Consider the following 19,459-nt stretch of genomic DNA (forward strand, 5'->3'; position numbering starts at 1 on the left):
GGCTCATTGGTGAACAAGAGTTTTTGAGCATACTGCTGCATTTCCTGAGAATTGGCCAGAAACAATAGCAGGGAGACTGGATTCAATTAAAAATGTTTGTGTCCTTTGTCAAGGAATGCCATATGGCTGGAGACAGCATGAGCACTCTGTGGGGCCTGCTGCTCTGTGAACAATAGCTCGACCACTGAGACACATCATGTCACGCAGGAGAAACATATGGGCTCTGAAAAAAGTCAGCATGCAAATCCAACAAAAGAAAGAAATTCAATTGTAGCAAATGACACAAAGTAGGAGAACATGATTTAATTTATTCTGTTTCTTTTGGCATCACGTAATAAACCAAAAAGGCCCCCCCGAACTACCAATTATCAGGCTGTTTAACAGTACCTGGTTTTTCCTTTCTCTGCAGGAGGAGGAGTCGTGGAGGACCGAAGAGATGCTCTGTGTTTGAGAAAGGACACAGGGGAACAGTCTGCCATTGGGACGGAGTAAACTCTTTGGACAACCACATCCACATCCTGGTCCACATTGCCTGCCTGGCCAAGTCCTTCAATGGCCTCCAGGAGAGAGAGACAGGGTCTCGTTCCAAAACTGCAGAGAACATCAGATGCTGCAACCTGTGAGAGAAAAGAAGCAGAACATTTTGACAAAACATAAAATTTAAAATGTGTGGCGTTTTGGGGATACATTTATTGATCAGTGTTGACTGATAGAAGTCAATACTCACCTCCCCCCACCCCACAAAAAAAGTAATGTGAAACTCACAAAATCAAGTTCTTTGTTTTGTGTAAATATGAAGCAAAATAACAATTTTAAAAGTAACTGAAAGCCAATAGGTACAAGCAACTAAAATTATTATTGTTCAAGCATGTAAATTTTTTGCTTCATTCAAAACCTGTTGGAAGGTGAGGTAAATGACAGTACAAACTATTATGATGCTATAAACCAGTGGCAATTACACTCCCATTTACCTTTGAAGTTTTTAACTTGAATCGGTAATTAACATCTCAGCTAACTATATTGCCCAAGGTAACTCCCATGACCAAATTAAGGCCATTAAAAGGCATCAGACAGCATATTTTTTATCGCACACAAGGAGGGAGTTTTGAGGAGGATGTGTTAAAAACACATGGTTCCCAGGAAAAAAAATAAAAAAATCTTTCCATTTACTTGTAATTGCTTAAATATTTTTAAGTAAATAAATGTACGAGCAAATCCATCACTTGTGACACTTCTGGAGTACACACTGAGAACATAACTAATTGTACCGGGATAAGTCCTCCACCATGACTATTTATTATTCTTTACGCCCAGGATTATTTCCAAGATACTGCGGTGAACCCTGCGGCAAGCAACCACAGTCTGTAAAAGTACAGCTGTGATTTTGTAAATATGAGTTCATAAATAATATTGACGTGAACCTCTTGGATTCTTGTTCTTTTGGATTCTTGTTCTTTTACACAATAACTGAACCTGAGAAGAACCTCAAGGCTTGTAGCAAAACTGCTCTGCATGCAGTTCTTCAGCGATGTCGTTATGTGATTAAGTGCTGATTTTTCTGACTGATTAAATTTTTCTCCCTCAGTTGAAGCGGCGTACTTCAGTTTCTTCTCAATTTTCAGCTATAAATACAGTTGGGGTAGTGTCGATATGTACATACCTGCTTTGCTCTGCCTTCACTTTTGCTCTTGCATTCATCCAGCAGTCCAAAGATCTGACCCAAAAAATAAGGCAAGCGCCTCTCCGCAGACAGCCAGATCTTTGGTAAGGACATATCTAGTTTGGAAGCAGATGACACTTTCTGGCTGAAGTGAGTGCTCAGGATAACAGGACAGATGAAGCCCTCTATAGACAGACTTTGCCTGTAAAGAGAAAAAGACCTGTTAAAATACAGTATCTTGCCAAAGTATTGAGCTTTTCCACATTTTGTTATATTGCAACTGAAAAGTCAAAGTATTTTATAGGGGTATTGTAAAAAAAAAAAAGAATGCTTGTTAAAAGGAAGGAAAATGACACATCTGCAAATGGAAATCTATAAAATGTTTGCATTTCTTTTCAGCTGGAGTCAATACCTTAGAGAAGTTCTTCTCACTCCAAATTCAGTTTAAGGTTTTTGAGGAATGTCTTGTGTTTCTACAAAATGATCTTACAGATTGAGCTTTGCAAAATTACCTTAAGCTTGCTAGATACAAGTTAAGATCTCAGTGAACAGCAATTTTCAAAGCTTGCCACAAATTCTCAGTTGGACTCATATCGTGATTTGACTGGGCCACTCATCCTTCGGGACAGAGATCGACTGACCCAGTTCCAATGATTTTTCAACTCTTGTATCAGACTTTTATTTCAATATTCCTCTGATCCATCTCCTTCAGCTCTGACCAGCTTCCCTATCCCTGCAGAAGGAAAGCATCCCTACTGCATGATGCTGCTGCTACCACACCACATGTTCAGGGCGAGTTCTCTGCCTCAAATTTTGCTTTGCAAATAAGCCAACATTTTTAAGTTTGATCTTGTGTGACCAGAGATTCTTATTCCAAATATTCAGTATGACTTCTTGCAACAGACTGCTATGCCTTGGTAAGTTTGTGGTTCTGTCACTCAGAATTTGGCTGATGGATTTAATAATTCTACATACATCAAATGTCAAAAATGTGATTTTTGAGATTCCACATATTTACCAGTGGACTGGCTGGTTTGTTCACCAACTCTCTCCATCAAACTTTTGAGGGATTCAAAAAACTACTTAAACTACAATTAGACTATATACAGGTGGACTCTGCTTACTGATTAGGAAACGTTCAAAGCCTCTCTCTGGCACTAGATTACATTTAGGAGAGTCGGAGGAAAGGGGACTTCAGATTTTTAGTTAAAATAAAAAAGCTCTGTCCCCCCCCCAATTCACAATTATGCACAGCATGGTGTTACCTCTATCCCATAAGATCCTAATAAAATACACTGCAGCTACAAACTCAAACTCCAATAGTTCTAACAGTGCTAAGTGGTTGTGCTATGCACTGTAGCAGCTGTTATGTTTTAAGCCTCAACTCTACAAGTTCTCTAATTTATTGGTTGGAAACAATTTATATTAAGAGCAGAAACAAAGCAGAAATTTAAAGATCGACAGTATGTTGACCAAAAGAAAGAAAAAGACGATTCTACTTAAGTTAAATCGCTCGTCTGAAGAAAAAAAAAAAAAACGTGAATAGATAAGAATGTTCCATAAATGTAGGGGGGCTGAAAGCTTGAGACAGTGTGAATGTCAAAACTCAGATTAGCTGCCATCCACCTCCACAGGACTGTTTACGACTCTGCACAACTGCAACTTCAAATATCTTAACTTTCTCTAACGCATGTTGCAAACACCAAAGACACCTTCCAACAGTGGGAGACTGGTTAAAAAAAATATTCAAATGTGATGCTGTCTGTGGAAAAAAACAACTTTGTTTCTTAGAAAAGGAAAAAAAAAAAAAACCCACCACAGTCAAAAAGTTGTAAGTGAAAAAACAAGTCGATTGAGAATTTTTGTGTACATCTTCWATTTAAGATCCAAGTAATTTCTTTTATTACCATTCAGAGTAAAGATCCCCACACCCAAGTGTCATTTACACAGGGGCTCAAACATAACGGCCAGGCATTTCTCCCACATGTTGCACGGATAATGGTGGGATGACAGCTAACCACTGACTCAGAGCCAAGAGTGCACTTTGTGACTGAAACTGCAGGGCATGTTTCAGCATGTTTTAGACAAATGCTGATTGTAAGTGATGAGAAATTAGACACGCAGACGAGTGGGAAAAGTTGAATCAACTCGTGGGAATTTTTTTTTTTTTTTGCCCCAGACAGGTAAAGAATTAATTTGCTCTTAAATTATATCAATTTAAAGTCAATAGTATTGGAACTAAACTGTAAAAAGATGAACACACTGGCCTTTCCTTTCTAAACAAATGAAAATATACTACAACTACAACAGGTTCTCATTAGTGGATATTTAAACATAATCTTTAAAGTACAAAACATAAAACAGGTTACGCAATATTAGCATTTATTAAGGAAAGATAGACCCAAAACAAAAAACTGAGCCAAGTACATCCTTTCTGCTTCAAGACAGTGTTTTATGAAGATAAGTAGTAGACAGCTGCTGCCAGTCAAAGGCTGGCAGCAGTCTTTGACTGGCAGCAGATGATAGAATATTGGGGATTTTATCATCTGAAGAGCATTTCAAAGATTAAAAGAGTAGTGTCTCAGCAAGATCTACAAAAACTTGTCAATGCGTTTATCTTTACTTGGTTTGATTACTACAACAGTGTATTCACAGGTCTACCTAAAAAATCAATTAGATAGTTGCAGCTGACTCAGAGTCCTGCAGCATGAGTTCTCACTAAAACCAGAAGGATAGAGCACATCACCCAAGTTCTTAAGTCCTTACACTGGCTCCCTGTAGCTCAGGGCTAAATGTTAATGTAGGCAAAAGTTTTGCATGACTTAGGTTTGGAAAGTTGTATTTAAATTAATCACAAAACTTGTAAAATGTCCTTTGCTGAGATGGGGACCTTGGCAGAGATGTTTGGCCATCATGCAAAACATGCAATATTCATTCCTGCCCACAAGGAAAAATAAAAGTTGTGAACAATGATTCACTGCGCTGTTTGAGAATTGTAGTCTGCCTGTAATTTTATYAATGGCAGCAGAGGAAGTTAAGAAAATTGTTCAGTCCATGTGAGTCACGCTTCCAGATATTGAATTAACAATATTCGGCTCAGAACTTCTCTCATTGCAATGGGGGGTGGTTGTTTACAACCCAGACAATTTCCGGTAAGCTTCATAGTGTCAAACTGGAGCATTTTATACATCACAGACAAACGTTAATGATTGCGTAAAATTTAAAACCTCAACAGAGTCCACTCCTCCAGGAAGTAATGGTTTCTCAACAATTAAAAGTTCAGACCCTCTAGACCACTGGTTCTTAAGCTGTTTTGAGGTACCGAACCCCCCAGTTGCATATGCGCATTCACCGAACCCTTCTTATTCCAACCCCCCAGACACACAAAATACTTTGCGGTATTCTGATTTAGTAATGTAATTATATTAGCTGTGTAACCACCCCCACACCACTAGAGGCAGTACCAACCCCGGAAAGATGCGACTAAGGAGCAGATTTAGACTATAGAATTTAGTAAAAACTGTGGGCTTTGCTGACAAAAGTTCAAATCCGTGCTGAGAGTGAAACTCCTTCAATCAGTGCTCCTCCGCAGCTCTGATTGTCTAAGCAATGTAACGTGATCCTCTGCAGCAAGTGATGGCAAAGTGGGGCACGTCATCACGACTTTACACAAGTGTGTCATTACCTCCGCGGCAGAGACTCATCGAACCCAGGTTAAGAACCACTGCTCTAGACAAAGCATAAAGTAAAACAAGGGATAAGCTAACAAGTAAAGGTTAGCTGAAATGGGGTGATGTGAGAAATGTTGGAGATCCTGGAGAGGAACCAGGTATGCAGGGAGAACATGCAAACTCCATGCAGAAATACCCTCACGCCAGGATTTGAACCCCAAACTTCTTGCTTTAAAGGAGCAGTGCTACCAACAGTGACACTGTTCAGTTATTAGGTTAAACTGGTGGTCATCATACAAGCTACTGAATTAAGAGACATGCTTCTGAATTTCATCTTCCATTTTTGTGTAAAATAATTTCCGCTTGGAATCTGCAATGTACATTTCAGGTTAAATGTAAAATATTCTAAAACCTTCTAAAGACAGAGATCCAAGAATTTCAAAAAAATCTCTTATGATTACAACTAAGAATAACCAATTTGACTATAATAAGCAACAGATTTTTAGTAAAGCTAAATAAACAACCAGCTCTGTCAAAAAGAGGTACTTGCACAGTTGCAGTGCACACCCTTAACCACAGCAGATAGTACCAGCAGATCTTGTTGTTGTTACAATCATCGGCACTTTATGCCTTCAAGCAAGACGATTACTACCAACAACATTACGTGCTCGCCACATTCTGTACAAGCTGCATTTTAATCCTGTTGGAACAAACACTTTGACGACTCATTTGATGTTATTGTACAACTCATTTTCCCATATGATCATAGAACAACAAGTGCTTTCTGACTGTATAGGTTCTTGCTAAAAATGGAGAACCATTTAAATGGCATAACGTTAAAAAATATTTTAAAACCGAGTAGTAGTAGTTTATTCAAAGTAATGGTGAAGAAAAACAATTACAATAAAAAGACTGAAAAGAAAATCTAAACGATGTCAACGCAACTATTAAAATAAGAAGACAGAATTTGAGTGATTTTGACGTACGCTGCCCAACCGGAGAAACAATTTAAAATGGAGAGCAAGGCAGCAGGTATTGCTTGAAAACAGATAAAAGCAACAATAATTTTTCACATTTACCATAATATGCACATAGAAGAGATCATAAAGCAACAAAAAGAATAAAAAAGAAAAAAATATTTATATATATACATATATATATACACACACACTTAAGCGCTGCACACAATTTTTTTAAACACTTCTCGGTAATTAAATTATACACGCAAGGTAAGAAATTAGTTATATTCATGGTAAAATTACTTCCGGTTCATAAAGTATTTGATGGGTAACTCCTTAACCGCAGTCAAGGTTTTGCTAAACTTTACATAGACCTGCTTCTCCCATAAAGTCCTAAAGCAAACAATCATGCTACAACACACCCGGGACGTGACGCTTATCAGACCAACATCTCGGCAAAGATCGGTAATCATAAAAGGTTGAATTTAATCTTGGCAGAGCAGAACGTGCTGTTCATGAGAACCAGCACAAAAACTAACAGGAAGTGACCCCATTGTCAACAGGTGAGTGGGTAGCTGTCATCATCTGACAGGTAGCTGCGTTAAGGAGTGGCCCGGCTGCTGCCGTCACAGTTTGTCGGTGAATAAGCCCTGCAGGTATTTCCGCTCGGGCTCAGCCCACTCACAAGGAGTGGGAGGTGGGAGGAGCCAACCTACTCTGCAGGAATTATGTGGGAGGTTAACCATCCATGCGACACAAGAAACTGATAGGAGGAATTTTACTAGATGTGCTGATCCTCTCATCTCTTGTTTTTTTCCATTTTAACCAGTTCAGTGTCTGAGAAAATGGAACTGATCAACACATTTTCTGGATATTTTAAGTTTGACAGCAGATTCTTTTGGTTATGAAACGGTGTTAAAGTAAAAACATTTTTCTTTACTTAGGACGTTAATTTACTCAAAAATAAAAACCAGATGCATAAAAACATAAAAGTAATTGGCAGATTTTACAGTGCATAATTGCATAAAAGAGTGATTTCCTTAGTCTAGGTTTTTTTGAATAGTCATTACTCTATAACAGCAATGTTGAAGCAACAGGGAGGCGCTAAAGTCAAAGATACTTTCAAACCACCATGTGTTTTCAATCTCAGCCCTCTGGCTCCCTCCACTCTCCAACTCCCAAATGCTCCAGAAAATAATCCTACAGTGTTTTTTCCCCAGCTTTCTGGAAATGACCTAACTACTGCCAGGAAGAGGAATGTGAAGAATTCCCTGGAGCTGTGCGTGACGTCAGAGCGCTGAGGAGGCCCCTTCGCATCCGCCAGCCTGGATATTCCAGAGAACACTCAAACCCAAACTCCCAACAGCTGGAGTCAACTGCTGCCTTGCCCCGGCTCCAAAACACTCCCAAAAACACCTCCACCACCCCCACACCACCATCTGAGAGACTGATCCTCGCATCTGCACTTTAAGTTCTTACTGTTATACGCTGAGAATAGTAGTAAAGCATTACACAAACACCCAATTAGCAGTTCAAAATAAAGCTAAATGCTTGTGCAGCCTTTGAGAATACCTTTCTAAGATTATTTTCTGAGGTTCCTTTATTCTATGAAGTATTTTAAGTTTCGTGTTGTGTAACTTTCTGCAATAAGATTTTTTTCTGTGTAGTTTTTGATTGCCAGCCAAGACATCATTCAGAAAGAAAGAACACAAAACTGGGAAATCCAGTAAACCGGCTCTCCACATCTATCGCCCACCCTATTTGTGCTGCTATTTTAAAACTATTTCAGTAAAAATAATTTTATCTAAGCCATAAGTGAATCAACAGTGAATCCAGAAGTGATTTTAGTTATTGGTTCAAGGTTCACATCACATAGAGGCTTATATTGTCTTACACCAGATGCTTAAGTTTTTAAGCATCTGGTGTAAGACAATATAAGCCTTGTTGTTTTATGTTATTGTTTTACATATATTTTGATTTGTTTCATGATACATTTAATCCGTCAACTTTGGTGAGAATTTTCTACCTCACACACTGAGATAATCATAAAATGTCACAAAAACAGAACCATAATATCTGTCTATAAAATTCCAAAGATTTGAGAAATGTTTGCAGATATTCGTCTCTGTCACATAATCTTCTACATTTGTGTTCTCCTGAATCTCAGATTTAGGCGTTTGTGATTTCACTGCTTTACAAAATATAATGGCTTCACTCAGTGACTTTTGGCTGGAGAGTACTTGTGATATCATTATATGGTTCCTTGTAAATGTGTTACATGGTTTTTCCACTAACTACAGCTTGGTTTGTACAGCGATTCAAAGGCAGATCTGATCACTGCCAATCTACACTAGCCCCCACTGCGGACAAGAAAACAAATGTGTTAATGTTATTTCCATTTATAACCGTTTTCCCTTTTTATATTTACACCCAATTCTAAACTTTATTGCAAGCAAAAGTATCTTGATTCACAAAATCAATAATGTGTTTAATGCAGAAATAATTGCTCGGCTTCATCTTTCTATGTGGTGGGGTGCATTCACTAGTGAGGAAAACCTAAACACTAATTTTTCAGATGATGCCCAATGATGCCAATGAGCAATGGCATTACGTTAATGCCATTGCTCATTAATGTAAGTGAGCAATGGCATAGATGGAGGTAGGAAGTCCAACTGATCCTGAAACAAGCGATCTTGTTTCAGCTTCTAAAACACATCTGGTGCTTCATCTGCAGTAAGGCATACAAGCTGCATAGGATAATGATGGGATCTCAGATTCTGGATCTGTCGGAGTGACTGCATAAACATGGTCTTGAACATTCTCAAGCTGCCTTAAATTTGCAGATAAAGCCCTTTGCAGTCCTTTTTGCCCATTACTAAAATTGATTCTAGTGACCAAGATCAAACAGATAATGGGGAGCAGTGGGTGCTTTCTGAGCTCATTATTTGACCACAATACTGCACTGTCAAATTTGCATAGCTGCAACCCTAGTTTTATGTTGCTTATATTTTTACTTATTTATGTTTAATCTCATCTGTTTAGACTGTAAGGAATCGCCAGTGAAAGTTAATTGTTTCGTCGTCTGCCATCAGGTGTAGTATGAAGTCTGATCTGATTTGATTATTCACACCCATGAACTCAAACCTGTCTGCAAGATTTCCAACTGATGCGTTTTTAAACAGCAAAGTCCAATCAACAGATAAATATGAACTAAGGGGGCTTTGAAGTTCATCACACGGTCTCACCAAGGTGGGTATATGTGGATGACATCTCCAGGTGCAGGAATCAGCTGAGCTGCCGTCTCTCTGTTGAACAACACCAACATCCGAGTGGTTTCCTCGGAGACGGCGTTTCTCTCCTGGTGGCCGTCTCTGGGGGGCTGCTGGTGCTCGCAGTGCGCCAGTTGCATGCTGGACTCCTCATGGACCTCCAGCACCTCCAGCACCAGCACACCAGGCCGGTCCACTGGAGAGCAGAGCAACAAAAACACAGATGTTGAGAGTCTGTTAAGCGTCTGTGTACAGAGTGTACTAAGACTCTAGCAGACTGCTGCTCTCTGTGGGACCCGTTATACGTTACGAGAATGATTCACTTTTAGAATCAGAACAATTTGCACTGCATAACAGGCTGAGTTGGAAATGAAATGCAGTAAATCCCCAGAGATGTCGGTGCAAATATTTGGAATTTCACCACAATGCTGAGTGTGCTTCAAGCCTGCACTGCAAGAGTGTAAAACGATAAACAGGAGGGGCAAATTGTGGCAAAGCCCTGCAGACATGCAGTAAATCAAACTAAGATAAGACAGCGATGCTTAAAATTGGTCTGTAAACTTGACAGCTCCAAGTAAAAGAAAAAAAGAAGACAGCATGAGAGGGTACCAGAACAACACTTCATTGTGTGGATATGCGATTGGCCAGGGGGAAGGGGAGGGGGCTTAATATAATGGTCATAAATCACAGAGATATTGCTACAAAGCAATTATTTTTTTAACATGCATCTGTCCAAACAGGACAAATACTGTACATGTTAACACTTATTTTCTGCTCTGAGAACGTGGGTTTCAAATGACAAAATCCCCAGAATAGCTGCATACTGTACTACATACCTCTACGTAGCATTCAATGCCTTTAAACTTTGACATTTTGCAATACTAAAACCACAAACTTTATGATTTTAATAGAACATTACAAAAAAAGTGCTCAGTTGATCATTTGAAGAGAAAGGATTCATGGGTTTTAAACAAGTTCTGAAGAGTGTGGCATCTGTAATCAACCTCTCAAAGTCAATATTTCTTTAAAACTACCTTTTTGCCATACGCCTCTTGCCAGCTTTGCACATCAAGATTTATATTTTTGCCCGTGATTCTTTGCAGAAGACCTCTAACTGAGTCAGATTGGATAGTGAACACCCATTTTCAAGTTTTGCTACAGATTCTCAATTGGATTGAGATCTCAACTTTGACAAGGTCATTTAAACACAAGATTATGATTTGATTAAACCATTCCATTGTTGCTTTCATTGTATATTTAGAGCTACTGTCCTGCTGTAAGGTGACATTTCACCCCAGACTAAGGAGTGCTGCAGCCTCCAGCAGCATTTCCTCCAGAACTGCCCTGGATTTACCCCCCATTCATTTCTTTACCTCAAACTCACCATGACTCTGAAGAAAAGCACCCCTACAGCATGATGCTGCTAGCACTATGCTTCACTGTGGAGATGCTATGCTCATTGCAACGTGCAATGAGCATAGCACAGAGATGCTGTTTTAATGTCACACAAAGCAACAACGTTTCAGTTTGGTCTCACTTAACCAAAGCCCCTTCGTTGCATCTCCTACATGGGTTGCAGCAAACTTTCTTCTAGCATCTCTGTATACAGATGAGGTCTATAAAGTGAACAACTAATAGCCGTTTTGTCAACAGATACTCTTATTGCCCAGCCTGTCAAGTTTAGAGGTCTTGGTAGGTTTGTTTTTCCATTTTGAGATGATGCATTGAACAGTACTTTGTAAGATATTTAAACTTGGAATATTGCTCTATAACGTCACCATGCTTTTAACTGTGTGTTTGCCGTCATAATGTGACAAAACGTCTAAACGCTTAGGGAGCATGGACACTACCTCAGCCTTTGTCTTACACAGAGAAGTAACACTTGATGAAATAATATGCACGTGTGTGTATGCGGCACACAAGTACTTTACAGCAATTATAAACATGCATCCTCTATCAGCATGGACCAGCTGGAGAACATTGGTGTTATTGTTAAATACGAGTCAGGGAGGGAGTCAGATGAAACCGATCGAACTGCAAAAAACAAAAAAAAAGTGTTAGAACACATGCAGAAGTTTATATTCTAAATCCTGATGTTAGCTAAGTGATTTCAACTGTGTGAATGCTCGACACAAACAGATTAAATCAAATGATGATAATGCTTCGAAATGAGGTCAAGTGAGTGTAAACCAGCACATTCTTAATCCCCTGTTTAACCCCATGACTGCCCACAAACCTTAAGATGAATTTGTGGGGTGTTTCGTTGTTCCATAGTCAACTGTCACCTTTGAGTAAGCTTGTGTCCTAAAATGAGGAGGTACTTAAGAACCTGAACATACTGGTGGTTTAGTACACCACGGAAAGGAAAAAGGAAAAAAAAATGAACTAGGCAAGCAGTTTCCTGTCACCTACATTGTGAGTTCACAGCTTAGTGTCACAGTAATCAAACTGCAGCCAACACTTCCTTTAAGCGGCCCCTCCATACCAACACATGTTTGATGAAGGAAAAAGAAGAGCAGTTAACGAGAAAAAAAACAACAACACCCGCTTAGAGATGGGTTTTATCCCACTCATGAATCAGTTCAGTGTTGAACTTAAACAGTGATTCAGTTACATACATGCGGAACATCCTGATGGGATCTACCTTACAGAGTAGGTCTCTGTGAGGCGGTTCACCTGTTGTGGCTGCTGCTACTGATGTGTCAGAGATGGACTTGTGCCTCCAGAAACTGATAGCTGACCTCTGCCTGCACTGAAGTCGGTTCAGCCTCTCTGCCAGACCTCCGCTGTGGAACAAACACACACACACACGGGGAGATGATGTAATGTGATAAACTCACACAGAACATATGACCTAACCAATGCTTGAGCAGATCTGTTTGTTTCAAAGAGAAATAAAAGCCTTTCTGATGCAGGCAACAAGCCTGCAGATAGCCATCTGTCAGATTGTTGGGCTTAAACGACATTTAGCACCCACATGATGCCACCAGGTGTCCCTTTCATCATCCCTTCTGCAGTGGAAACATTGCAATCAAAGTTTGACTGTCACCTGGCAGAGAGCAAATATGTCTCGCCTTTTGTTGAATTTACTTGTTCCTACGATGAAGCAATACACTGTAGGAGTGTATACAGCAAATGGCTTCATTTAAGGAGGTGGTATATTTTTGTAGTTAATGTATTTATACATATTTAACATTTTCCTAATTCTTACAGGATAAAACCCTAAACTTTAGGGAATTTTATTAGCGATTGTTTAAGATAAATCAACACAAATTAGATTCCAATTGTGAAGTGGAAGAAAAAAAATGATGCATCCTTTACCATTTTAATTACATATTACAAAATCAAAATTGTATCAAGCTCTCTTTACTTTCACACCCCTAAAAAATAAAAAAAATCTAGTCCAACCTACAAGCCTCTGAAGTCTTACTAGTAAATAAGTAATAATCGACAAAGTTGATCTTTGTACAAACCTCACAGGTTTGTACAAAAACATTAGTGAGCAATCAAGGAACATGGCAGATGGGTCAAAGAAAAACTTGTAAAGTAGTTTAAAGATACATTAGGTTATAAAACTGTATAACAAGCTTTGAATATTTTTCAGAGCTCTTTGCAAAAGAGTATGGCACAACTGTAAACCTACCAACACATGGCTGCTCACCTAAACTATAAGAGGCCCAAAGGAACTCTGGAGGAGACGCAGGACACACTTCTTAGGTGAAAGAAAAAGTAGACTGCTACTTTTCTAAAAAGAAGAATAATTGTCATAAATCTAGCTTTTTTTTTTTTTTTTAAAGAATTGTAAGCAGAAAGCCATTGTTGACTAAAGCAATAAAATAAAACTGACATTTTGTTGTATACCACAAGTCATGTAAATGACACAGCAAACCTGTGGTAGAAGGTGTTCTGCTTTGCTGAGACCACAGCTGATCTTTTTGGCCTAGAAGGAAAAAACGGATGCGAAGCACTGTGTATAAACTATGTCCAACATGACATACAGCTGTGGCAACACCGTGCTATGAGACGGGGAAGAGGTGTCAACTGATGGAGGGCAATCCTGGGTCAACAACACAAAATCACCTGTTAAAAACGCTCACCTTCCCGCAAAACGACGAACCTGGCCCGAAAATATATTCAAAGCTAAACGGGACGGTCTAGATCCGAGCATATTCATGTATCCAAACGGCTCTGTCAAAGTTCAAACTTAATTAAAATAAGAAACCGAAACTTAAAAACTGATATTCACAGAAGTCATTAATCAAATCTGAATGAGTTTGAGGTTTTATGTGCACAGATGAGCAAAGCTAATAGAGATGCATCCCAAAGACCTCGAGATGTAATGGCATCAAATGCACACCACTTTTTTAAAGACTTTTTTTTTTTTGCTTAAAAAAAACAACAAACAATTACTTTTTTTTCCACTTCACAATTATGCATTTTGAGTTAATTATATAAATCTCACAAATATACATTCAAGTTTGTGGCTATAATGTGTAAAATTCAACAACAAAAAAATTCCACTTCAGAAAAACTTTGACTTCTTGAAAATTATATTTATGTACTGCCTGAAATTGTGCCAGATCAATTTTCACATAAGACTTAAAACCTATCTTAGATTGTTCTGCACACATAAAAAAAAAAACCCAACAAAATTCACACCTTTTAAACTTTCTTTTCTTTTTGGTAGAGTCTTCTGGAGTTTTGAACTGCCTGTCCATTGGTTTTTGAGGCGTCTGCAGCATTGCCTGCGCAGATCTCAGCCAGTCACGGACAGACTTTTTGCTGCCCTCTCCGGACTGGAGAGAAAAGACGTCGGAGTCCAGTTTGCTTGATGTCAGCGTGCAGACAAGATCATGTCCATCAGACACATAACCTGAGATCTCTAGCTCTTTCATCTAAGAACAAAGTACAGGATGTGAAAATTTTAATGAGTCAGCATTAACAAAAAAAATAAATAATGACATGAAGTTAAAAGGTGTTAATGACCTGACTCAGCTTTTAGTAAATTAACAAACACTGAAATGAGAGAATGTTCTAAAATAAAGAGCACGTCGATATGGTACACTGACTGATAAATCCACAAGATATGGTAACAAAACAAACTTTTTTTCTGCTGCATCACTGCTCGGTACACCTGAGGGAATCTGTTCACATGGAAAAATCCACAAGAACCTGAGTTCCTGTCATGTGCAGACAAGACCAGCATACCAGGCTATGTCAGCCAATCTGTTCTCTTATTTGAATCAACTTGACCCTGGTAGGCAAAATGCCAGCAGACGTCACACTCTAACCAGCCACAGGGAAAAAGGAACACTATGTTCCTGGCCTGGGCTCAAAAATGTTTTCGCCCAGCACTGAAGCATTGTAAGCGTACAGCGTAGCAAAGCTCCATCCACTTGCAAGCTGCTTCTCCCCCCCCTCTCGAGAACAAACAGTAGTAAAACTACACTTGTAGTCTCGCTCTTGTTAGGATGGAATTGGAGGTTTTTGACCTCTTTGTGCGCAGGGCTTTAAAGAGTCAGAACGAGCAACACGCTTCATCTGGGAAGTGGCCTCACTCGTAAAATTCCCTTCACATGCAAAGTCGCCTGCCTGGCTCCGCCTGTCCACTTTCAGCGGCAAATACAAGAACACTGAGTCTGACAGGCGAGCTCTGACTGAGTCAGCCAGGCATTTATCAGACGTAATAAACTTTGCCCTGTGTTGGGATCTTCCCGCTCCGTATCCTGCCGGATCCGGTTTGATTTACAGTTTTGAAGAGCACAAGAAGGTTTGTTTCTAAAGAACACGTCAACTTGTACATAATGCTGGAGAAAATCAAGTCAATATTTACCCAATCTAGAATAAACTGTTTTCATCAACTAATATCGCCTTCTTTAACTTGCTAACATTACTAAATGCGTAAACTTGAAAGCTTCCTCAATGATTCCATGTTCTAACCACAAACCTCCTGCAAGGCGATCTTAAATCTTTTTGACCCCATAAAACTGATAGCAGCAAATGAAAATTGTGACGAGAGGAAGTAGCTAAGGTCTGTGGGAGCGATGTTAATCTGTCAACAGGCTTCCTCTTAACATGCAACCTCTAAACGCAGACATTTCTGCACAACTTACTGACTATGTGTGAGTTTGTTTGTTTCCAGCAGACCCAAAAGTGGCTAATCTAGCAATCACTGTGACGGTATTTTTAAAAACTTAACTTGGCAAACCACAAAAATGCAGTACTTAATCCAAACGTTCCAAACCAAATACAAAGTTGGCCTAAAATTAATAAAAGATAAAACTGAGTGTTTGCTTGAACCTGAGCCCAAACCCTCTCCACTCCTTGTGCATTCTCTCCATGCCAGCCCTGCCTTTGACAAACATTTCCTGTGAATGATTTCTGAGAAAGACCAGTCAGTCTAAATCTTCAACTATACAGAGACAGAATATGGTAACAATTCAACTTTTTTTTTTTCAAAATTCTATGCTTTTCAATTAGGTTTTAAGCAATTAAGGAAAGAGGAGAAAAGTCCAAAGTGACTTTAAGACATCAATAAAGACTGTCATCAAAAATATCAAGATGGATTTTTATAGTAGGACAAATAAAAAAAGAAACAAAATGCTATAATTGATACTAAGTGGGGGACACTTAATATTGCTGAAAATCTATTTTTGCAGTTGAGCAGCATAATGGTTACATTAAAACCATCAATATAAAGACAAATATTTTAATATTCAACCCTGAGATCAGTAAATGTTACTCCTTTCTTCTAGGAAATAGAAACTATTTTCCCATCATAGCTGCTTTTAATGTGTTTAACATCACAAAATGCCTTGCATTTAAGCCAGAGGGGGTTTTTTGCTACCTCAGCTGATAAACTTTGACAGAACATAACATAATTCCAGGCTGTCAACACTAAAGCTTTCATATGATCCAGGAAGAGTAAAAACTCCACCTAGTGGTATAACAGCTGAACATGCAATCACTAGTGAGGAAATCCATATGATAAAAAGACTTGAACTGAACCAAAACATCACAATTATTCTTTTACTCTGAAATATGAGCTCTTGTTAACCTTTAACCGTCAGTAAAGCTCAATGTAAACCTTCATGGCGTGTTATTAGCAAAAACTATGATCTAACTTATCTCATTGGCAATGACATACTCAGTTAGCATCAGTATACAGTAGTAACCTAAATTTTACACGTCATGATGTTGTGGATGACACCCTGAATGAAATACCTAAACGAATATAAAGTAAACTTCTAGCTCCGTCTAGTGTCTCTTCACAAAATTACAACTTTAAAGAATAATCAGTTTGTGTTCAAACACTGAACTCTACTTTCTCTAAACTGGATTTAGTTGAACCTTTAAGGAAAACAGATTTCACCTTTCATACAATGTTAATTTTGAAGGTTATCTACAGAAGTACAGTAACCTCACATGTTCAGAATCGAGAGGACAAACATTTGTGCTTTCATCAGCAGAGTCGGACCCACAGTCTGAAATTTGCTGCCCGCTGTCCCTTTCATCATCTTCCTCGGACTGATCCAGATCGCTGTCTGTTTCTATAACAGGAAGATCATCTGAAGACAAACAGAAAGATTCAGCGCTTTTGAATGGTGCGAACAGTATCTTAAAATCTTTATCAGTAAACACAGACACCTATGGTGTTATCAAGGAACAAAGGTCTATTCAGTAAGTAGGCTAGATAACTGAGAAAATTCGAGAAAACAACAGTGTTGGGTGCTACCTGCATTAAAAGATAATTTGGACTTAAATAAGCAGACAAGTATTTAATTAGGAAAATACATGTCTATGAATGCAATTAGCTTTTTAACCTTGCTTCGTGCAAAGACTATCTTTTTTTCTTAGCTAACTTTTTCATATGTCCTGTGGCAGTGATAATATGCCTCACATTTAGGCAAGTCAAATAATTGGTTGTCAAGACAAAAACAAATGACTGTTGAAACTACAATGACCAAGTTGAACTGTCCAACAGATCTTTTGATAATCTGGTTAAAGACAACAGAGGTCCACCATAGAAAGAAGAGCTACAAGTGTATTTTATGGGGATTTTATGTGACGAACCAACACATAGTCAGAAATCATTTCAAAATTGAAGGTAGATAGTAGTTATTAATTTTTTTTTTTACAAGTAAAAATGTTAAACGTGTGCTGTGTAGTACGTGCGCATAGTTATCAATGTTAAGCCTTTTATATTTAGAGACTTTGTAGACAAAAAGCTGACAGACCAAAACTGAAATCGGCAGGTCAGTCATTTTAAAGACCGATGATCGGCCAAAAAACTGCAGTCAGTGCAGCCCTAGTTTTTATACTGAGATTACACACAGGTGGAACGCCTTTTACCCACTGTGTGACTCCTGACAAACTTTTAGAGTCAATACTGTGATCTTGGGTTGCTTCAGTTTGCCAGGTCAAGATTAAAAAAAAAGGCCAAAAAATACGCGGTCCACTAATTTATTGCTGAATCAGCTTTCTTTTCTAAATTGCTTTTTGCCCCTCTGCCCCAAGATGATAATTTCAAGATTCATTAGGCCCAACATATTAAAATAATGGTTCAGCAAGCATTAGACATTCCTTTCACATATGGATTAGTTTAACCCATGATAATTAGTTTACCAGAGGTGGGCAAATCCCAGGCCTGGAGAGCCGGTCTCCTGCAACTTTTAGATGTAGCTCTACTTCAACACACCTGAGTCAAATAATGAGGTCGTTAGCAGGACTATGGAGAACTTGACCGCACTTAGGAGGTGATTCAGCTATTGGATTCAAGTGAGTTGGACCAGGGAGACATCTAAGAGTTGCAGGACACCGGCCCTCTAGGACCAGGATTGCCCACCCCTGGTTTAACCCGTGTAGTCTTCAGGAGACTACACAGGCTCCCAACATCGATGCTAAATTAAAAAAATATATATATTCCCACTGTTCCAATTAAGAAAAAGTGACACTTTATCTTGCCAACACAACCACATGCCATGTGGAAACTTTTTGTACGTGGGTGCTTGATAAAGCAACACTAATTGCCAAGACTTCCTAACAGGTTTGTTGCTCATTTTGTTTGAGGAATCAGGTGTTTCAAAAGGGGAGTATACATAGTATATACAGTTGTACATGAGAATATTTATTCCAACAGAGATTGTTTTATGGGCAAAATTCACTCAGAGAGAGGACTGTAAAAACACATCTCACTTTCATGTCTCCCTTGTCTAAAACACGATCAAAAAAAATAATTTAAAAAATCTGTTTTAAAGATACTATGTTAAACATGTTTAAAATGCCTCAACTCAATTGGTCTGGGCAGATATTATTCTTTACCTTTCTCATTAGTGAGCACGCTCAGAGCAGTGGTGTAAGACTGAATCAGAGCATTAGGTCTTCTTGGCATTAGAGGTCGCGGCCTTTGTTGCAAAGCAACTTTGGACTTACGCTGCACCTGACTCTCATCATCAGACGATTCAGTTTCACTGGAACTCCAGGCGATATCCACCGGGTCCTCATCATGGCTGGGAGCACTGCTCTGCACTGCGAAACCAAAAACATAAAGAAGCAAATGATGTCAGGACTTAAACTGTTAAACAAGCAGACATGCAAAAAAAAATTAAATAAAATGAATAAATAAAAAAGCAGCAAACATGCTGGAAAAGAGCTAAAAAAACAACATTAAATCCATTCAAACTGACAGCAGTATAATAGTCTCAGGAGGACTCCAATATTTACACTAAGAAAAATAGCCAGAAAGCTATTTTTCAAAATGTATGTAGATAAGCCTTAAACAGTTCCGGAAAGAAATACTGACTGGAAATAGCTTAAAAAAAAAAAAAAGGTTGCAGGGAAAGAAGTTTCGTTTTGGGTGTTTTTTGTTGTATCTGGCTTACTTAGCATTGAATTACAGAG

General features: G+C 38.7%; 1 protein-coding gene across 3 annotated transcripts in view; it reads right to left on the reverse strand.

The window, feature by feature from the left end:
- Nucleotides 1-19,459, reverse strand: part of spidr (scaffold protein involved in DNA repair) — a 44,102-nt gene that overhangs the window by 23,816 nt on the left and 827 nt on the right. For 2 of the 3 annotated variants that reach the window (XM_008434243.2, XM_008434242.2), the window contains exons 4-10: nucleotides 18,881-19,087; nucleotides 16,985-17,127; nucleotides 14,219-14,454; nucleotides 12,236-12,345; nucleotides 9,536-9,755; nucleotides 1,661-1,862; nucleotides 388-617 (exon numbers count right to left, since the gene is read on the reverse strand). In XM_008434243.2, coding sequence (XP_008432465.1) covers nucleotides 388-617; nucleotides 1,661-1,862; nucleotides 9,536-9,755; nucleotides 12,236-12,345; nucleotides 14,219-14,454; nucleotides 16,985-17,127; nucleotides 18,881-19,087 — 1,348 coding nt within the window. The remainder of the gene's footprint in view (nucleotides 1-387; nucleotides 618-1,660; nucleotides 1,863-9,535; nucleotides 9,756-12,235; nucleotides 12,346-14,218; nucleotides 14,455-16,984; nucleotides 17,128-18,880; nucleotides 19,088-19,459) is intronic. The other variant, XM_017310172.1, reaches the window with a different exon arrangement.

This window comes from Poecilia reticulata, linkage group LG17 (genome assembly GCF_000633615.1).
Source record: "Poecilia reticulata strain Guanapo linkage group LG17, Guppy_female_1.0+MT, whole genome shotgun sequence".
Taxonomy (NCBI): Eukaryota; Metazoa; Chordata; class Actinopteri; order Cyprinodontiformes; family Poeciliidae; genus Poecilia; species Poecilia reticulata.